Source organism: Panthera uncia (assembly GCF_023721935.1).
Source record: "Panthera uncia isolate 11264 chromosome A1 unlocalized genomic scaffold, Puncia_PCG_1.0 HiC_scaffold_17, whole genome shotgun sequence".
NCBI classification, from domain to species: Eukaryota; Metazoa; Chordata; class Mammalia; order Carnivora; family Felidae; genus Panthera; species Panthera uncia.
In genome coordinates this window covers 72,770,006-72,789,597 of record NW_026057577.1, presented here as the reverse complement: position 1 = coordinate 72,789,597, position 19,592 = coordinate 72,770,006, and the positions used below count along the sequence as shown (strand labels likewise).

The 19,592-nt window shown below is 40.0% G+C and overlaps 1 protein-coding gene across 1 annotated transcript in view; it reads left to right on the top strand.

Annotated features, from left to right (window-relative positions):
• The first annotated feature begins 300 nt into the window (after positions 1 to 300).
• The window catches only part of ELL2 (elongation factor for RNA polymerase II 2), a 71,387-nt gene continuing 52,095 nt past the window's right edge, over positions 301 to 19,592 (top strand). The window contains exons 1-2 of the mRNA XM_049647616.1: positions 301 to 666; positions 17,821 to 17,868. Coding sequence (XP_049503573.1) covers positions 520 to 666; positions 17,821 to 17,868 — 195 coding nt within the window. The 5' untranslated portion in view covers positions 301 to 519. The remainder of the gene's footprint in view (positions 667 to 17,820; positions 17,869 to 19,592) is intronic.

Sequence of the window (19,592 nt, the reverse complement as noted above, 5' to 3'; positions counted from 1 at the left end):
GATTCCCCTACTCCCCCGACTCTCCACTACCACCTCCTAAGGGGCGGGGCTCCGACTCTAGGTTACCAGGCCAGGCAAAGTGAATACCCAATTAACAAGGGATCCCCGAAGGCAGCCTGACCAATCGCGGCCGGCGAGCCAAGAGGTCCAAATGTGACGTCACATGTGATTAAATTGGCGCGTCACCTTGACGTCAGCCGCTCACCTCGGACGTCCCGTCCCGGGAGCAAAACTCCAGCGACTTTGGGCCCCGCCCCCGTGAGAGTGGAGGACGGCCAATGAAGGAGGTTCTGTGAGGAAACAAGGCCAATGAGACGAGCCCGGGGCGGGGCGCGGGCCGGAGGGTGGGGCGGGTGGCGGCGGTGGCAGCCGGAGGTCTGGCTGCGCGCAGTATATGACAGTACGTCAGCAGCGGGATGGCCGTAGCTGTGGCGGCGGCTGCAGAAGCCCTAGCAGCCGCGGCCGCAGTGGAGGCTAGAGCCCGAGCGGCGTCGGCGTCCGCACCCCTGGGAGTTTAAGATGGCGGCAGGGGGGGCGGCGGGCCTGCGGGAGGAGCAGCGTTATGGGCTGTCGTGCGGACGGCTGGGACAAGACAACATCACCGTACTGCATGTGAAGCTCACCGAGACGGCGATCCGGGCGCTCGAGACCTACCAGAGCCACAAGGTGAGCGGGTCGGCCGGCCAACCGGCAGGGCTGAGGAAGCGAGAGGGCGCCCGTCGCCTCCCGGTGGCGCCACCCTGGGCTCCGAGCAACCGGCGCGGGGCCGCGGAGCAGTGGCTCGCCTCAGCTGCCGTCAGCGTCCGCGGCGGCAGGCTGGGCAGGGCCGGGTAGGGTCGCTGACGCCGCCGTCCCGGGTCGGCCGAGAGCCGGAGCGTTGGGAGACGGGCAGGCGGGCGGCCCCTGGCGGCAGGGCCGAGGCAGCCGCAGCCTCGGCTCGGCTGCGCGGCTGCTGCGGGACTTTCCGACGGCGCCCGCGGGTTTCCTGGCGTTTTCTGTCCCATTGAGGAAGGGAAGCACCAGAGAGACAAGGGAGATGACTACGCTGTCTGTGGCGGGGGAGGGGGAGCGGGTGCGGCGTACCAGTAACGAACTCCGAAGTACGGAGGGCATAAGCCGTCCGCGTTTGGGTGTTAACACAAAAACACCGCGGATACGCAGAGACTCGGACACAGCAGCTCCGCATATGGAGATGGGACACACCTTGTACTCGCAAGGACTTGAGGACACAAACACACCCTGAGGGAGGGGGCACACCACGTAGCCCCAAAGGACGGGACACGACACCCCGCCTACGGGGGGTAAAGGGAAGTCACACCTTGCACTCCCAGGAACTCGGGGACACGGGCGCTTCGCCTTCCCAAAGAGGGACCAACGCCGTGTACGAGGGAGCCACACACACACAGCGCTCACCCAGGAACAAGACAAAGGTTCGCGGAGGCTCTTCGTACCCAAAAGACACGCTGGTGTCGGGTTGACTCCCGGCGATAGGAACGTGGATCGAGGGTGAGGGTCGGGGAAAGGTACCTTGTACCCTGGGCAGAGACCCCTGTCTCGCTCCCCACACCGCGTTGGGTAGAGATACCCGTTTACACACGGAACTCGAGTACAGCTAAGGTTCACGTAGCCGCACACACACACCGCAATTGGGGAGTACAAACCAGAAACGCGTTTTCTTGTTAGGGCGGAGGGGGAAAAGTGGGAGAGAGACACGGAAAAGACGTGCCACAACCCAGGGTGCATAGGGAAGCCGTTTATGGGCATGCAGTACTGTGTGTGGATGTATAAAAGGAAGGATATACGATATGAGAGATGGATAACATTTAGTCTGAGGGGAGGGACAATCGGAGGGAAATGGAACCCACAGGGCATACTGACAAATAGCCCACTCCATACCAAGGAAACCTGCTTCAGTTAACTGAAACAGGCACAGAGGGCCAGAGGGATACCCGGACGCATATAGTTGTTCAGATAAAAGTGGAGAACAGAATTAACATCTGTTGAGCTCCCACTAAGTACATAGAAGGAATACACAGAAGGAATTTGGAAAGCAGAGCTTTTGGAAGCAGAACTGCAAGGGAGGTGTGAACCCTGTGGTTCAGTGGGAGCTTGTGAAGCTGGCCAAGGGGACACATCTTCAGAGAAGCCCCCTACACATGGGTGCATGCAGGGGGAAGCACACAGTTGTGAACAGCTTGGGAAGTACATGAACTCTTGGTAGTATAGGTGTGAACAGTAGAGACTCACAGAGGTGAGCTTGCTCAGGAAGGCACTGACAGAACTGAGTGGTTACATGGATGTACACTTCAGGGCCCATGTGTTATCCACCAGAGAAGTGTATGGTGAAAAACACTCAGACTGAGGAGGGGAGGGAAGGGTGCATGTAGGGGGTGGCGGGGGGGGGGGGAACTTTCTACACACTGTGAAATCCTAGGGAAAAAGAGTCTCATTTGTGGCTGGGAAGATAGCTGCAGCCAGTAATAGGAATGCAAGGAGATATAAGAAATACAAAACTGCCTATGTCAATAACTGCTTCCAGACTGGTATACCTGTAAGGAAAGACCAGCAACTAGCATGGAGTGGGAGGCCCATATGGGGGGAAGCCAGATAGGCGAGCAGAGGGACAGAGGCAGACAATGGAGAGAAACTCAGCCCTGCAAGATGGAGAGATAAGCTTGCCAGTTCCAAAGGGAGGGCGTGGGAAGGAACTGCACTGGGAAGAAGGTAGGTCAGGGGTGTAAAGAGAAAAACACATAGGCTGAAGAGGAAGAAGCCAGCAGGAGAAGGCCAACTTCCAGTCAAAAAAAAGACTGACACATAGAGGGTAGGGAGATTCATCTATGAGGACAGTAGGCCACCATCCACCTTGGGGGAACAATAGGGAAATTGTACATTTGATTACAGCAAGATTGACAGACTCTGTACACTTGGTAGGGAAGAGGTGGATGAGGAGAGCGACACCAGGAAGGGATGGTGCTCAGCAATGTGAGGTGCCAGAGGCTTCCAGTGTTCAATGATCTGCATGACTGCTGGGGCCCAGGAAGGGAGTGTTTTTTCTACCTTCATTTCTGCCTCGTACACCTTAGTGTTTACATGCATGGGATTAAGGTTGGAGTCCTTTGACTCCAGAAACCCTCACATTTATATACCAGTGTCTTCCAAGAAACAGGAAATCAAAAATTCTCTCGGGACCCACCACTTAGTTCTTGATTTTTTTTTTCTTTTTACTTTTTATAGCCAAAGGTATGGAAGTCAATTACTTTTTCTGCTGCTAACTACTTCAATTGCCATTTACTATTGCTCTCTTTTTTCCATCTCTGTGCATGCAGATTAATGGGTCTGATCAATATGTACAGGAGCAGAGAAGGGAGACGGAGAACACTTTTTCAAGTCCTTCCACCTTTCTGAGGTTAGAGCCAGGCAGATTGAGTTAGTCCTGGTAATCCTTTTCTCCTGAAGGGCTGGTGGTGGAAGCAGTGGCATGCAAGGAGAGGGGGAAGAAATAAACTGACTTGGCCTGTGCAATTGGACACTGCCTTGTTTCTGACTTAACCAGCTTCTGTCCGAGGCCTCACTGTCATTTCAGCTACAAATACTTTGTAAGGGGCTTGGAAAAGCAGGAATCGGGGTAAGAATGTTAATCCCAGGTGGTTGAAAAGTGGGAAGAGACTGAAGATAAAGAAATGAGGGACCCTTCAGGTGACTACACTGTTGGTACTTACTGCAGGATCCTCTGGTGTGTTCAGCCAGGTCTCCTACAAATGTGTTCTCATGACCTTCCTCCACGCTAGGCCAGACCAGGGCTCCCCCATCAGGGAGTTGCTGGCAGTAGGCATCTGGCTGGACTTTTATCTAACAGTAGGAGGATAAATTACTTGGTCTTTATACCTTACATCCACATCAGAAGTGGAGCTCCTGACTCGAAATTGTAGCAGCTGTTTCGAAATATGTTGACACTTGTTGGCTAAGTGGGAAGTTGTTTCTGGTGATCAAGCCAATTCCTTCTGGGGGGAAAATTGCTTTCATTTTCATATAAAACTGTGCCCACCATTTTTGTGCTCAGATAGGAGGATGCTCAGTGCTTGACAAGTGGCCTCCAAGTGGCTTTGGCCTGTGCAAGGTTATGACTATTAGTCCTCCTCTTCTAATGACTTTCCAAGAGCCAGAAATTTCAACAATTTCCTAAATTAAGCATCAGAAAGTTATTTTTATCCAAATTATTTTGCACACTAGATTTACTCTTATAAATTAAACCACTTGACCTAAGACTTCAGGGAAGTAAATTCATGGATTTTAGTAAACTATGATTTAAGCAGAATACAGAAGTTCTTTAGATATAATTGAATTGAATAAGTATACGAAATTGTTAGGGTGCATGGAAACAATCTTCGATTGGGAACAATTCCTCACTGTTTCAAAAGACAATCAAATGTAATTGACTATCATTATTCAAGTTATCTATTTTTAGAGAAATGAAAAATGCTAACTTGAGAATCTTTCAAAACAGGGACTGGAGTCGGGGAGAGAGACACTGAATCTAGCGATGGGAGTTTTAGTTGGAGTAAATACCTCCTAGAAGTTGTTTTCCACTAAGTGTGAAACAGTTTCAAAATGATTGTTTATTTAAAAATGTTACAAAGAAAGAAAATTTAGGCATACTAATACAGATATCTAGGATATATTGCAAAGGTACTTTTTTTTAACTGTAGATTGTTTTAAGTGAGAGGAAAGTTACTAAATAAAGTCACATATTACCACTTTATAATCATTCTAAATTGATGTTTCTGATTACATGGTTTGTGTAAGCACTACATATTTTAAGTGGACATATATTATTGTAATTACATATTTCTCCAAAATGTATCCTAAAACTGCATTTAGAATTAAAATCCCAAATTTTAAATATATTTTAGCTAATTCAGTAATGTGTAGCTGTCATATGCTGACATTTATAGTAACAAAAATCTTATCAAAATATTCTTATCAGATTCTGTCATTGCTGAGCCTGTCAGTTTATTTTTTTAAAATGTTTATTCAAAATTTCAAGGATGGTGGCTCAAATAATATCATCATGTTTACCTAACTATTACATAAAAAGTCTTGCATAGATGTTTTTGGGGGCAAGGGTTCTTCATGCTTTGTGCTTAAAGATAAGAAAGCAGAAGTGTTTGAGAAGGATTCTGTTAACACAGTCTCTTGTCAACTCTAATTATTGGCTTTAAAAGAATTTTCCTTCTTTGGTAAGCGTCTTCTAGGAAAATGATAGTGCTTTGAAAATGTGTACAAATACACTTACATTCAATTTTGCATGAGGAACTCAGTCTCTCTCAGTATTACCAGATATTATTATTGCCAGTCAAAGCATAAAGTCTAATTCAAATCTCCAAAGTTACTGTCCTTCACAATTGCTCCCTTTAGATCAAGCATTACTTGATCTTTTAAAATCACTATTTCTATAGGTCATGAGGTAGGTGATTTTCTCTCCTAGCCTATCTTTCTACCAGGTGAAATTTTTAGCATTTGATTCATTGTGATTTAAGGCACAGAAAAAACTTATACCTTCTTCCTTATTCATTTTTCTTCCTGTCCTCAAACAGTTTTGAGTATGTGTGTATGTATTCAGTAATCTTCCTTATAAATATAGAAGACGCTGTTCTTAAAGCACTGCTCAAGCATCCAGAACTGCCAGCACAAACTGCCACTGCCATTGGACATGTTTATTAACTAAAACAAAGAGGTTTGCATTATCAGATACCTCTTCTTGCACTTTTATGTGTAGCCAGATTTTATTTTAAGACGTTAATCTGGGCACCTGGGTGGCTCAGTAAATTAAGCGTCCGACTTCAGTTCAAGTCATGATCTCACAGTTTCTGAGTTTCCAGTCCCTCATTGGGCTCTGACAGCTCACAGCTTGGAGCCTGCTTTACATTCTGTGTCTGCCTCTCTCCTTGCCCCTCCCCTACTCACACTCTTGTCTCTCCAAAAAAAAAAAAAAAAAAAAAAAGTTAAGGGCTGGGTGGCTCAGTTGGCTAAGCTTCCAACTTCTGCTCAGGTCAGGATCTCACAGTTCGTGAGTTTGAGCCAGCATCTCGCTCTGTGCTGATAGCTCAGAGACTGGAGCCTGATTTAGATTCTGTGTCTCCCTCTCTCTCTGTACTTCCCCCCCCACCCCCCCACCCCACCCCAACGCGCGCGCGCGCGCCCTCTCTCTCTCTCTCTCTCTCTCAAAAAAACATTAAAAAGAAAAAAAGATTTAAAAAAAAAAAGTTAATCTTACTTTTAACTTAGACCCATCTTCAGGATAAACTTGATTTTAAAGTGCTTTTTATCCAGTAAAGTCAAATTTGTACCTCATGTTCCGGTGTTTAAAACATTTATTCAAATGATCAGGTACTCAGTGCAAAGAAGGGTGCTCTTCCCTGTGGAAAGCAGTAGCCAGATTGCCTAAAATGATAGACAGGGAACTTTGGCACCAGAATTGGGAGGAGAAAGAAAGAACATATGTGAAGGATTGGAACATGTTCAAGAAAGAGTTTAAAAGGAAAGGGGTGTAGAATTCTTGGAATGATTTACAGGAAAGCTTATGGAAGACAATCACCAGATCCAGCCTTTCCATTTGTTCCATTTGCACTTCTAAAAAAACTATGAAAGCTATGCTCATAATGCTTAGTAGGTAATTTGTGATTAAATCAGGAAAATTAGAATTTCAGCCTAACCAATGCTAGGTCATTTTTAACAATTTGCAGTGACCACAGAGTGGCTCAGGAGCCTGGCACTGGTGTCCAGTCAATGTATTTGCCCACTTGGGCCAAATGTATTTAGAGTATTTGAGAAGATGTTCCTAAAATGTGATGATATGGGCATTTCTGCATTTAAAATCAACTAAGTTTTAGAATAAAGAAAACAGTGTGTATATAACCCCACATTTGACTCTCTTGCTTACCTCAGATCCATACTACATTTTCCATGACTTAATGCAAAAATGTAGAAAAGCAGGTCTGGAGTACAATACAGTAAATTAATGGCTTATCTCCACAGCCAAGTTGAAGCTGAAAAAAAAAAAAAAAAGATATAACTCAGGTCAAATTTACCAAGGAGAATTGCTCTTTCTTTTCTTTTGCTCCCTCCCTTCCTTCAAATTTATCTACCCATCTATAATTTCTGTCATGGCATTATGGCCCTTGAGAGCCATGTGAAACCTGTAGGAAAAACTGGTTTAAGAGCCTCCACAATACTTTGCCAGCAAAGGCCAAACTAGCATTTCCATGGCTGGCAGTTTAATATAGGACATAAAAAGAGAGAATCTTATTAATTAGGCTATATGCTCCTTAAAGATTCATGAGTCCTATTAAGCACCTTGAATTGAACTCTACAGTCAGAGCATTTGACTACTAGTTATATAGTAACCAGATTGTTAGACAAATGGCCTAAGTTTTTCTTATTGATGATCTTACATATTATTGGTCTAAAAACATCCTCAGGTCTTAAAGGATTTTAGCAAGGCAGGGACTAGATGGGGGACCATATCTCCAGCAGAGGGAATGACACAGGCAAAGAAAGGACAGCAGTAGAAAAGCTAGGGTAGGGTGTGAGAGTCCCAAGGAATACTGTGTTCCACTTAACCCGAAGTTAATATAGGAGAAAAATATAGTTGGATTTAAGAGAGGAAAGGGAGATTGGAGCAGGTTAAATTTTATTCTGTCAACACTAACGAGACACTGAGTAGAAATCTAAAGTGTTTTGAAGGTGCGTTTTAGGATTATTCTGTCCTCAGTGTTACATGATGAATATAAAATGAATCAGGAAGGAAATAGACAAATTAGGAGGAATTATGTGGTCCAGGTGAGAGATGATTGGAGTCTAAAGTAGGATGCTTGTGGGAGACATTAGAGATGAATTGAATCTATAGACTTTTAACATATTTTAAAGAAATAGGATTGAATTGAGATTTCTAGCCATCATCACCAGAGGTATTCTTAGTAGAAAAAGGAGAAATCAGAAGCAGTTGGGACAGTGGGTTGGGCACAGGGGCCATAAATATGATGAGTACCATTTTAGTGAACATTCATTCAGTCTCTTGTTTGTTGACCAAGAGACTTAGATTTGATTAGGTGTTTTATATTTGAGAAGTATATTTGGGGGTTTGAGGCTAGACTAGAACAATGCCATATTGTTTATATGTCTCCTATAAACTCTGACATTTGGATGGAAATTTGGATGACAATGGGATTGGTGATATTCGGGAGGAAAGTGAAAGTATTAATTGGAAGAAATTTTGGTTTTGAGAAGGGATTTTTTTGTTTATAGTTTTGTATTTATATTTTGTTTGCATTTCCTTTATTTAATAACCTTCTCTATTAATTGCACTTAGACAATCATCAAGCACAGATAATATGAAAATAGAATTTGATTATAACCTGAAGATCAGACCTTCTCTGGTTTCTGTCCTTAGTGATTATTGAAACATTAAGAAACTGTGTATAAAGTACCTGGATTTACTTTTCAATCATCATTTTGAAATGATTCTGAAGGCCTTGAGTCAGTGTCTTCACTTCTTTCAGATTGTCTCCATTTCTGTTTTGGTGCTTTGATGCTCTTCTTTTTTGTTGTTGTTGTCATTGTGGAAAAACAAAACAAAAAATAATCCTTACTACATAAAGCTTTCCTTATACCTATACATTGTAATGGATTAGGTATGGGTGCTTAGTTCATGGTTCATGGAGGTAATCTTGTCTAGAGGACATTTCCCCTCAACAGTGAGCTTATTCAAAGGTGAAGCCAGGCTTAAACTTTTGATAAGATTCACTGAGATACTTCAGGATCTAGATAGGCTTATCTGGAAAGTTAAGTGTTAAGCATATTTAAAAAAACTTTTTTAATGTTTATTTTTGTTTTTGAGAGAGAGACAGAGTACAAGCAGGGGATGGGCAGAGAGAGAGGGAGACACAGAATCCAAAGAAGGCTCCAGGCTCTGAGCTGTCAGCACAGAGCCGGACTTGGGGCTCGAACTCACAAACCATGAGATCATGACTTGAGCCAAAGTCGGAAGCTCAACCCACTGAGCCACCCAGGCACCCCCAAGTGTTAGCCTATTTTAAAATAACTTGTACTTAGTATCATTGTTTTTTGGTTTCCATTATCAGAAACCATGATGTCTCAGAGAAACAGAAAATACATCCATATAGTAGAAACTTAGTTGAGTGTCTTAAGTTTTTTTTAATAAAAGATTAAGAGATAGGAGTCAGAATTATAATTACCAAATTTTTTTTATTCATTTAGCAAACACTTTAAATTTTAAGTCGTGCCAGGCACACAACTACACAGTGAGGATATAAAGCCAATTAAGTCCTTGATGGTCCTTGCCTTCAAGAAAGTGCTTGTGCTTTAGTAGAAACAGACAGACATGTGAAAAAATAACTGCAATAAAGTCTGTGTTCAAGGGGACACCTAAAGAGAGAAGGATGATGTTTAAGGATGTATCTGAAAAGCAGTGTCTGCTCCTTTACCTCCCATCACTTTGGGTTGTCTCCACCACACCTGTAAGATTACACCTGACTAGGTCCCTTGTTGCTCAGATCAGTGGACATCTCTCTGTTCTTCCCTTACCTGACCTCAGCAGCATTCCATCCTGTTAACCACTCCTTCCTGTTATGAAACTGATTTACCGCCCTGCCCATTCTTAGTCTCAGCTGGCCATCCCCTGTTTGACTGGTCTTTGAATGTTGGAGATCCCAGCTTCCTCCTCTTTATCTATTCATTCTCTATAGGTGACCTCATCTAGTCCTATAGATTTAAATGTCATCCATATGTTAATGACTTCCAAATATTTATCTCCAGCTCTGACCTTCCTCCAACTCCAGGCACTTACTTCCAACACCTCATCTCCTTATCAAAGTTTAAGAGACATCTCAAATTTAACAAATCCAAACACAGTTTTTGCTTTCACTCCTCAAACCTACATCTTCAGAAGTGTTACCCATGTCAGTAAGTGGCAGCACCTGTCACCAGTTGCCTAGTAATCAACTAATAATCCTTGATTTCTCATTTCTGGGCTTATTTGATTCATCAACAAGTCCTATAAATCTCCAAACTTTCAAAATTTAACCCCATCCTTCACCACTACTCTAGTCTCAGCCACTGTGCTCTCTTAGGACCAACACCATGGACTTCCAATCAGCCCCCAAGTATCCATTCTTACCCCCACAGTCCATCCTACACACAGCAGCCGGAGTGATCTTTTTAGAACATTAAGCATGCGTGCACCTGGGTGGCTTGGTTAAGCGTCCCAACTCTTGATTCTCTTGATTTTGTCCCAGGTCATGATCTCATAGTTGTGAGATCCAGGCTCTGTGCTGGGGGTGGAGTGGAGCTTTCTGAAAATATTTCCTCTCTTCCGCCCCCCCCCCCCCCCTGTCCCTCCCCCTCCCAGCCCCCCCCCACTTACTCAACCCCCCAAAAAAAAAAAAAAACAAACAAAAAAAAAAAAACAAAAAAAACATTAAATATGAAAATGTAGTTTCCTGGTTTCAAGCCTTCTTAGGGCTCCCTTTGTTTTGGATGTTTTATTTGGATGTTTTGGATGGTTTATAAATTTCTAGTACTTTAAAAATAATCTCAGTCTTCCCTCCCAAGTTTATTTTATTGCTTCTGCTTAGACTTAATGTTCTAGAGATCATGATCCCAAGGAAGAAATCTTCAGTTGCATTTATAGTCAGATTTGACACGTAAGCTTTTTATATAATCACAAAGCCTACATCAGACTTTCTTGGAAAAAGATAATGGGATATTATGCTTCAAGTATTGGTGTTTTAAAGGCTGGTTACAGTAACTAACTTTTTAACTGGTTCTTCAGTTTAGATTTGCCTTCTATGTTTCTTTAATAACTGTTTGAAATAGTAAAATATAAGATATATATTTTTAATTTGGCCTGCACCAGATAACTACAGTTTTCCAGAAGCTGTCTTTAAAGACAAGGATTGTGTTCACTAGTTTAGGTTTTGACCTCTTCTCATTACTGTTTTGACAATCCTTTTATATTTCATTCTTTTCAATGCTATAATGACCAGAAATAAATTATTCTTTATTGCACATGCACTTTAATCTTGTTCTTCCAGATCTGCAGAGAGGTTTCTCATATGTGTCAGGTTGGATTGACTCACCAAGCAAAATACTAGATTTTGTGAAGCCTGGTGACTCTTTTTTGGCATCTAATAAAATATTGGGGGCAAAGAAGGAGATAATGTTTATTTAAGGTAGCTTTGGATTATCAGTAAATTTTACATTCATGGTATCTTTCTAAACATTACCAGCTTTTGACAAGTGCTAACTATATTGGATTTCTTCAGGGTCAAGTGTTTGATTTCCTGCACTGGTTCCTGCTTTAGCTCCAGTTTTCTTTCTTCTGTCCCCACGTAGATATATATATATTTTTTTTTAATTACAGTGGTTAAAATATAATTATTAGAGTCTTTGGTTTCTCTGTAAGGTGATGTTTTAAAGAACAGAATAAAATGACTTTCTAAATGAAAAAAAAAAAAAACAAGTTCTTAAAATGGTGTAGTACCTCTTTTAGGAAAGAAAAATTATCTTTTATATAAATTGTATCCCAGGAAAAATCACAAATACATTTTCTTATTTACTTGTATAAGTGACACCAAATTCAAGTACTTGGTATTTTCCTTAAGCTGTAGTACAAAACTAAAAATCTATCAATGCTTATCAGTTATTATCAATTCTTAATTCTCTAACTTTTAGATGTTTCACATTTTATGTAACCATTGTTATCAAGAAGTGGCAAGAGAGGCTACTGTATAAAGTGGTAGGTAAGAGCACATTTCTTAAATTGAGACTGGCCAGTATTTGAGTCCCAGGCCACTCACTAGCTATGTAACCTTTGGTAATTCATAGGACTTAACTGAGAATTGGAAATAATAGTATCTACCCCACAAAAGTATTCTTAGAATTCCTGATGATGATAGTAAAAATGATTATAGTGACTGACACATTTTAAGCACTCAATAAACAGTAACTAAGTAGCTATAAGCAATTCCACTTAAAATAATCACTTGACACCATTTCTAGAAAGTTTTCTGGTTTGGGCAAAGTTCCGAAATTACATTTGACTTTTGAATCTTTTTGCACTATCTTTATCATGACTTATAATGCAGCTTAGGCACTCAGATAAATACCAAGTATTTAATAAATGTCTGTTGATTGCTAAAAAGTTGAAGTTAACTTTCAGTTAAGTCAGAGACCCACAATGGGTTCAGAAAGAAAGCTGGAGATGTTTCAAGTAGACATCTAACCCAGGGGAATAGAGTTAGGTCTCTATAATGTGTTTCTTAGAGAAATCACTCTTTTCTAGGTCCAGAATGCTATTTGTTATGTTTGCATATTCACAAAACCAACAGTGGTTGATAGAGTAAAAGTAGCCATAGATTTAGTTTGTCTATGTCAATAAGCAATATATAAAAAATGAAGAGATAGTTATAACAACTTTTATAGGATAAAAAACTTTGTTTTATGCAATCCAAAAAACCTTAGCTTTATTCCTTCTCTCCCACCCTCTAAGTATCATGTCAGAAATGAATATTATGCAGCAAATTAAGGTTCCTTAATAAAATTACTTAGGAAATTACATATTACTGTTATAGTCCTGAGGAATAGTTTCTGGATATAAATGGGCATAGATTTCTTTGGTCATAGAGAAGTTTTTGTTTCACTAGAATTGGCTTGTAATGGGCAGATGTCAAGAGTATAACCAAACTTCTGAGCATTTTAGTGTTGCCTACACTCTAGTCTATGCTTAAGAACGTCCTACATTTCCTATGAAGTACAGAAGATTAATTCAAGGGGCTGTAAAAACAGTGAAACAACTACGAGTTTAACAAAACCTTTTGACTACAAAACACCACCTTTATGAGATTGTTGAACCATTTGTCTAAAGGAGTTTCCCTAGCCAGTTTCAGTCTATGTTGTTTCTTGACTGAGTGAAGATACCAGATCACTTTCTTACTTATAGCTCAACCACTATTCAATTAAACTCTAGAGTTACTTGATTTTCAAATGAGCTACTTGGTGTATATATCTAATAAAAGCTAAAAATCAAAAGTTGAAGCCCTTATTGAAACTCATTTGTAATGGGAATGTACTTAGTAAGTTAAACATTTATTTTAAAACATGCCTTATCACCTGTAATTGCTTTATCTTTTAAAACAGAATTGAGGTCATGTTTGTGCAGTTAAACTTAGGCTAAAGAACACTTAGAAAAACTAACATGCATGAGACTTTTACTTATAATGGTATTGAATTTTAGAATTTATTCCTGGTAGCTATCCCATTAATACAAGTGGTCAGATGCATACATAATAAGTGGTATAAAGTTCTAACTATCTCCTCTTGTTGCATTTTCAAAGCATTCAAGAGCTAGTAACATCTGGTAACTTAGTAGCATCTTCTTGTCTAAAATCAGGATTAAAATCAATAATGCATTGGCCTTTCTTTTATGTATTTTTCTCCTCTGGGTTGTTGGATAATCTTAAATGAATTTTTCAGTAACAGTGACCTTAGTTTGTCCTGTTTGGGTAAGCACCCATAACTATCCCATAGATGAGGGTTTTATTACTTTTTAAATGAAAAATGATAACACATATTTATATATGTTCCTTTATTATACATGTTCCTTATGGCAAAAAAAATATTATCGGTTAGTTTTTATTCAGAAACTGAAGTTTGGGGGTGCCTGAGTGGCTCAGTCAGTTGAGCGTCCGACTTCGGCTCAGGTCATGATCTCGCAGTTTGTGAGTTCGAGCCCCATGGTTGGGCTCTGTGCTGACAGCTCAGAGCCTGCTTCGGATTCTGTGTCTCCCTCTCTCTCTGCCCCTCCCCCTGCTCATGCTCTGTCTCTCTCTCAAAAATAAATAAACATTAAAAAAAAAAAAAAGAAACTGAAGTTTGGAAATTTTAATGATTTTATGAAATTCATTTTCCTTGGAAACAAAATGCCAGAACTGAATGAGCATTTAAGAATTTTTAGATGTTCGGCACTGGAAGGTAACCTGTTAACAGAGACAAGAGAAGGAAAGGAAAGTGTTCTGTATTTAGGATTCAGAGGACTGGCTTTGAAGTCCAGCTTTGCTAATCACTAGGTTGGTGTCCATGGGTAATGCCCTTTACCTGTTAGAGACTCATTTATCTCCCTCTGAAATGGGTAACAAAGATATTTTCTTACCACCCAGGGCTGATTTTAGGAGGCTCACTTGAGACAATGGTTATAAAAATTGCCCAACACATTACAAAACTAAACGAAAGTTATCATTTCTGTTGAGGAATCATGCAATACAGATACAACTATAAGTATGTCAGGAGGTTAGGTTCTGAATTCAAGTCCTGAAACAAAAACTGGTTAAAGTCAAAATTACTCTTGAAAGTTCCCAAATGGATGTAAAGTGTGATTGTATTGTCTATATAATCATGAATAGTAACCTGTAAAATATATCTGTATAGTAGTATACTGCTATAAAGTAGTATAAAAGGAACATGGCCAAAATGATTTTACAATAGATTTTTTTTTTTAGCTGAGCATAATGTAAATACATATAAGTTAAATATGTGTTAGACTCCTCTGTATCATAACAACCAGGAGTAAAGCAGCCTATGAAAATAATACACCCCCCAATGTTTTGGAACCCTACTAGGCACAGGCATCTGGAAAAACAACAGCTTATGAGAGTTAGCTCAAAGTGGGCATATTTCAGAGTTAGCAAAATGGTGGCATCAGTGTTTGGTTTGAATGGGAAAGGTTTAACATTTTAAAATTTGAATCCTTTCTGAGATGGGCATTTATTCTCCCGGTACTTGCCACTCCTTGTTGCATGACATTGTCTCTTCCACATTTATCTGCCTTGGGTCCTTAAATACATTTGAGTCTTTGATTCCTGATTTATCCAAAGGAAGGCCTAGCTGAAACTTGAATGTTAAATACGTTATTACTATGGATTGACAAAACAGTGTTTGGGAAGGCATGCCATCTGGAAGGAAAGGAAGGAGGTAATAGAGGGGAAGAGGTGCCTGGCTGGCGTGCCCAGTGGAGCATGTGACTCTTGCTCTCCTGGTTGTAAGTTTGAGCCCCATGTTGGGTGTAGAGATTACTTAAAAATAAAATCTTAGAAAAAGAAAGAGAAAAGTGGCTGAGGCACAGTTGAGAGGAAGTGGAAGATGAAACTGGTTGGTCCTGTAGATGGAAAGGCTGTTTTCCAAGTGGAGGAGTTTGCTTTGCTTTGATAGAGCCCACTGAGAAGGAACCCACTGCAGCCTGTGTGCTATGCTGAGATGGTATCCCAAAGAGCTTCTGCTAGTTCTTTGAATGATGGGCAGCATTTGGAAGGAATTGAAGGAAGGCCTTTATCTAGGTGTTCAGTGGTAGGGACCTGAAACAGTCCAGGGGTTTTCAAAGCAGAGACTAAGAGCCTAATATGAGGCAATTTGGGGCTGACTGGCCAGAGATGATTATTCAGAGCCCTGAAGCCACTTTTGCTTCATTTTCCTTTGGTGCCTGATATTCAAGCTTTCAGCACATTTTATCATTCTTCCTTGGGAAAGTCTGCTCATTCCACCATCTCGTTTGCTGTGGATGAAGTCATACTAATTTAGGCCTTTATCACCAGAGTATTTCTAAATAAAGCATCCCCTGGAACTGATGTCTAATCTTTTTCCCTAGCCTCAATCCATCTCTCTCCCTCTTTCTTACACATGACGGAAAGAGCTGCTTTCCCTGAAACTCTTCTTTCAGCAACTCACTTTGTTATTCCAAAAATTAGAAGCCCCTCCAATTGTTTATCTTGTCAAAGGCAAGACTTAAAGACCATCCCTGAGGGAGTAATAGAGGAGATTAGGGCAGGGTTATTTCACAGGGTGATAAACCTTTTGAAATCCTGAGATCTGAAATTTAAATTACTGTCCTATTTATTCTGTAGTGTATAGAAGCTAAAACTGAAGACAAATTTTGAGGTCAAGGAAAGATTAGGCAGGTCCAATTCTCATCCTTTGTATTGTATTTCAAGTGTGAAAGAACTCTGTATACACACAGAGACCTGCCCTTTGCTCACACAATATCCATTCCTGTGTCCTTGCTTTTTTGTTGAGGACACTCCCTTTCCTTGAATTTGTTTTTTTCAAAATTGCTACTAAGATTCATCTTTTCCATAAGCTCTTTGTCTTTTCTAGTATTTCTTCTAACCCATATTCTTTTCTCCTTTTTTGAGAATTTTTAGTGGTACTTAACCTAGTATTTAATCATTCTCTCACATGTTCCCCAACTAAATTGTGAACTCTGGCATGAAGGAATGGGCCCTCATACTCTTGAATCTCCCATAGCAGATGTGTGTGGAGCACAAGGTAGTAGAAGAAAAAGAGCCTGGCAAAATAGGATTGAGTCCTGGGTTCTGGTGCCAATTTAGTTATTAATGAATGGGATGCAGGGCTGGTGGGGGATACGCCTTGACTGTATTATCTATGATTCAGAATTCTGTAATTCTAGCAGTGTATAGTGGCCTAATAGAATATGGGTGGGGTGAGGGAAAAGAGACTAGAAATTAAATTTAACGTTACGAACCCAGAGAACCAAAAAGATAGAAGTACCCTTGCCAGAAAAGTAGGAAACCGGTGCCATTTTGGTTGAGGGAGGGCTGGGGAAGGGAAGTTAGTTTGCCAGTGTTGCTGTTATTAAGAGTTTCTAATGCAAAATGTTCCTGGGCAGTGATAAGTACTAGGCTGTGGAGAGAAGAGAATTGAGGAATAGAGATTCAAAGTCATCGCCAAACAGGTGAAGTGAGCCTCCAGGAGGGAGAGTGGATCCAGAAAGCGGAAAGCAAAGAGTACTGCTTTTGAAATGAAAGACATGATAAAAGAACCAGGAGGACTGGTGTCTCTAAGTGTAAGGAAGTTGTGATCTCCAAAAGAGAAGTGAGCGATTTGAAAATTGAGAGAAGTTAGCATTTGTTTGACCAAGAAGAACTGATGACATTGATAGAGAATTTCAAATTCCAGTGGTGAGCTGAAGACAGCTTCTGGGTTGCAAAGAGTCAAGGAGGAAATTAAAACTAGCCTCACAGGAGTGCAGAAAAGCATTCCGGTAGAGAAACATACTGGTGACTTTGGATACAGGAAATCGTGCCTGAGACTACAGCAGATATTCACAATTACCGCATTTCTTCTAAATACACAACTCTATGATAAAATATTAAAGTTATGAGGAGGACAAAGCTCATAAAAAAATTGTTCTAGAAATTATATTCTCCTGGTGAAAATCTTGTGAGAAAACTGGTCATCTGTTTGACCCTCAAGTAGAAACTAACCTCTGGTAAATTGTGAGAACCTGGGAACCACAGTTCATTATCAAATACTTCAATTTTACATTTATAGCATCCTGTTAGAGTTTTATAAAGTTCTTCCAATTAGCTCTTCCCTCTCATTACCCCTTTTAAAAACATATTTAGAAACTAAGCAAGATATGTTTTTTTAATGTAACATTGAGTTAGTGTAGCCATCATTTTTTGCCAAATTGTGTCAGTCATTTAAAAAAACCTGACTACACTGCCAAAATATACCTGTGGTTGTGTGATTCAGAGAAATGTCAACAGTGTGTGTGGTATTGTTCATTAAGGCATTTTAATATGATGATATGTAAACTAAGTATAAAATGAAAAGATACTTTCACAGACTATAGCACTGACCAGATACACAGATTTAAAGTTTAAACATTTAGTTCTGTGACACAATAACCAAGGTTGACCTGTTTTTTTCTTATGTTTCTTTTAATAGAATTTAATTCCTTTTCGACCTTCAATTCAGTTCCAAGGGCTCCAAGGGGTGAGTACTCTTACTGGTGTAGCAAGAAAATCTAATATTCTTCTCACATACTATTATATTGAAACTCTTAAAATTTGTTTTCATTTGTGCCTCTAAATATAAGATCACTCATATTTTGTGAACTTCATGACTAAATGTAAATTTCTGACACCTTTAATACACTTGAATTATCTTTTCTTGATTTATTTAAAAAATAATTCAGAGACTTATTGAGAGTAGTTTTTTCCCCCCTAAATCATGAATAATAGGATTTTTTTTTTTTACCTTGTTTCAAAGTATAACACATGAGTCAGTATTATGAGAAACGTTTTGTTTGTTTGTTTGTTTGTTTGTTTCTTTTACCACAATTGACCGAACATAAGAGGAATTAATTTCAGGCAAGTTCTGATTACATGATTGCTATTATTAGTGAACTTTTGCTATCTGTAGACTTAATTTCTTGGATTATACACACTAAGAAACAAAATGTACAAAGAAATTTGAGTTTTTCCAGTACACAGAATAAGCAAAGTACTGTGTCTTTTTTTTTGTTGCATTTAAAAGCATAATAAACTCCTAATAAAATATATCTATGAATTTTATGTTTATGTTGGATGATAAACTTTACAGGAGTGTTATCAGTATTATTTTAAAGTTATTACTATTAATGTTTAATAATAAAGACTCAATCATCCATTCCCTTAAATTAATATGTGTTTCTGAATTTGTGTCTATATATTGACTATAGTATGGAGATTTGGAATATCTGTAAATGGATTTTAGAGCTGTGGAAAAAAAGTGCAAGCTGAGGGAGAGAGATCGTATTCCTACATTTATAAATAGATTATAGATCTACATTTGTGAATTTTTGTTTGTCACAAAATGCAAAAATTCAATGTAAATACAGTCTTTCTAAACTTTATAACTTGAAAACATTTCAAGAGTCAAGAGATTAATTATACATTCAATACCAGCTAAGAGTACTTCTAAGTAATGCTAACTTCAAGGAGGTGTTTGTGTGTGGACTTCAGAGCTTTGCTTCTACATGATAGCTTTACAATGAAGTCTTGTTTTTCTTTCTCTGCCTAGTAACTGAGTGTTCATGAATAGGATCCTAATTATTATTAGCATTCTTCTGAATTTTGTTTTATAGCTTCATAGGTGGTCTTTAGCACCTGCTGACTCTATTTTTGAGGTATTGGTTTTGGTTGTTTACTTAAGGCTTCTTAAGTTTTCTCACAAAATTTAATGGTATCACTAATATCTGAAAGGGTGTTCCAGAGGCAAGCCTCAGTCTGTGAGCCCTGGAGGGATCCAAGGATTTTCAGATAAAAGGTTATCTGAGATGAGAGGGCAAGACCTGGGAGAAGAGAGTAACGTTTGAGCTGCTTTTCCCTCACTAGCAGCTGTTACCTTGTTTGGGATCAGCCTCTTCCCTTAATTCCTTGTTTTCCCAATCAGAACATGAAGGCCAGGGAAGTGCAAGACAAGAACATTTTCTTAGAAGGGAGGCATCAAGTTAGACTGAATAATGAGGAACCAACATGTGCAGCCTTCCAAACTCTTGATTCAGGCACGTGCAGCTTTTAGCAGTCTTCGAAAGAATTTTTTTTTTTCTGGCATCCCAGTTGCCCCCAAAAAGGCCCCAGGCACCATTGCAAAAGTGGCTGTTTTTATTTGAGAATTGGACATCCTTTTCTGAATTCTACCTGCCTCCCCCAAGCTTTCCTGTCTCATGTGTCCAG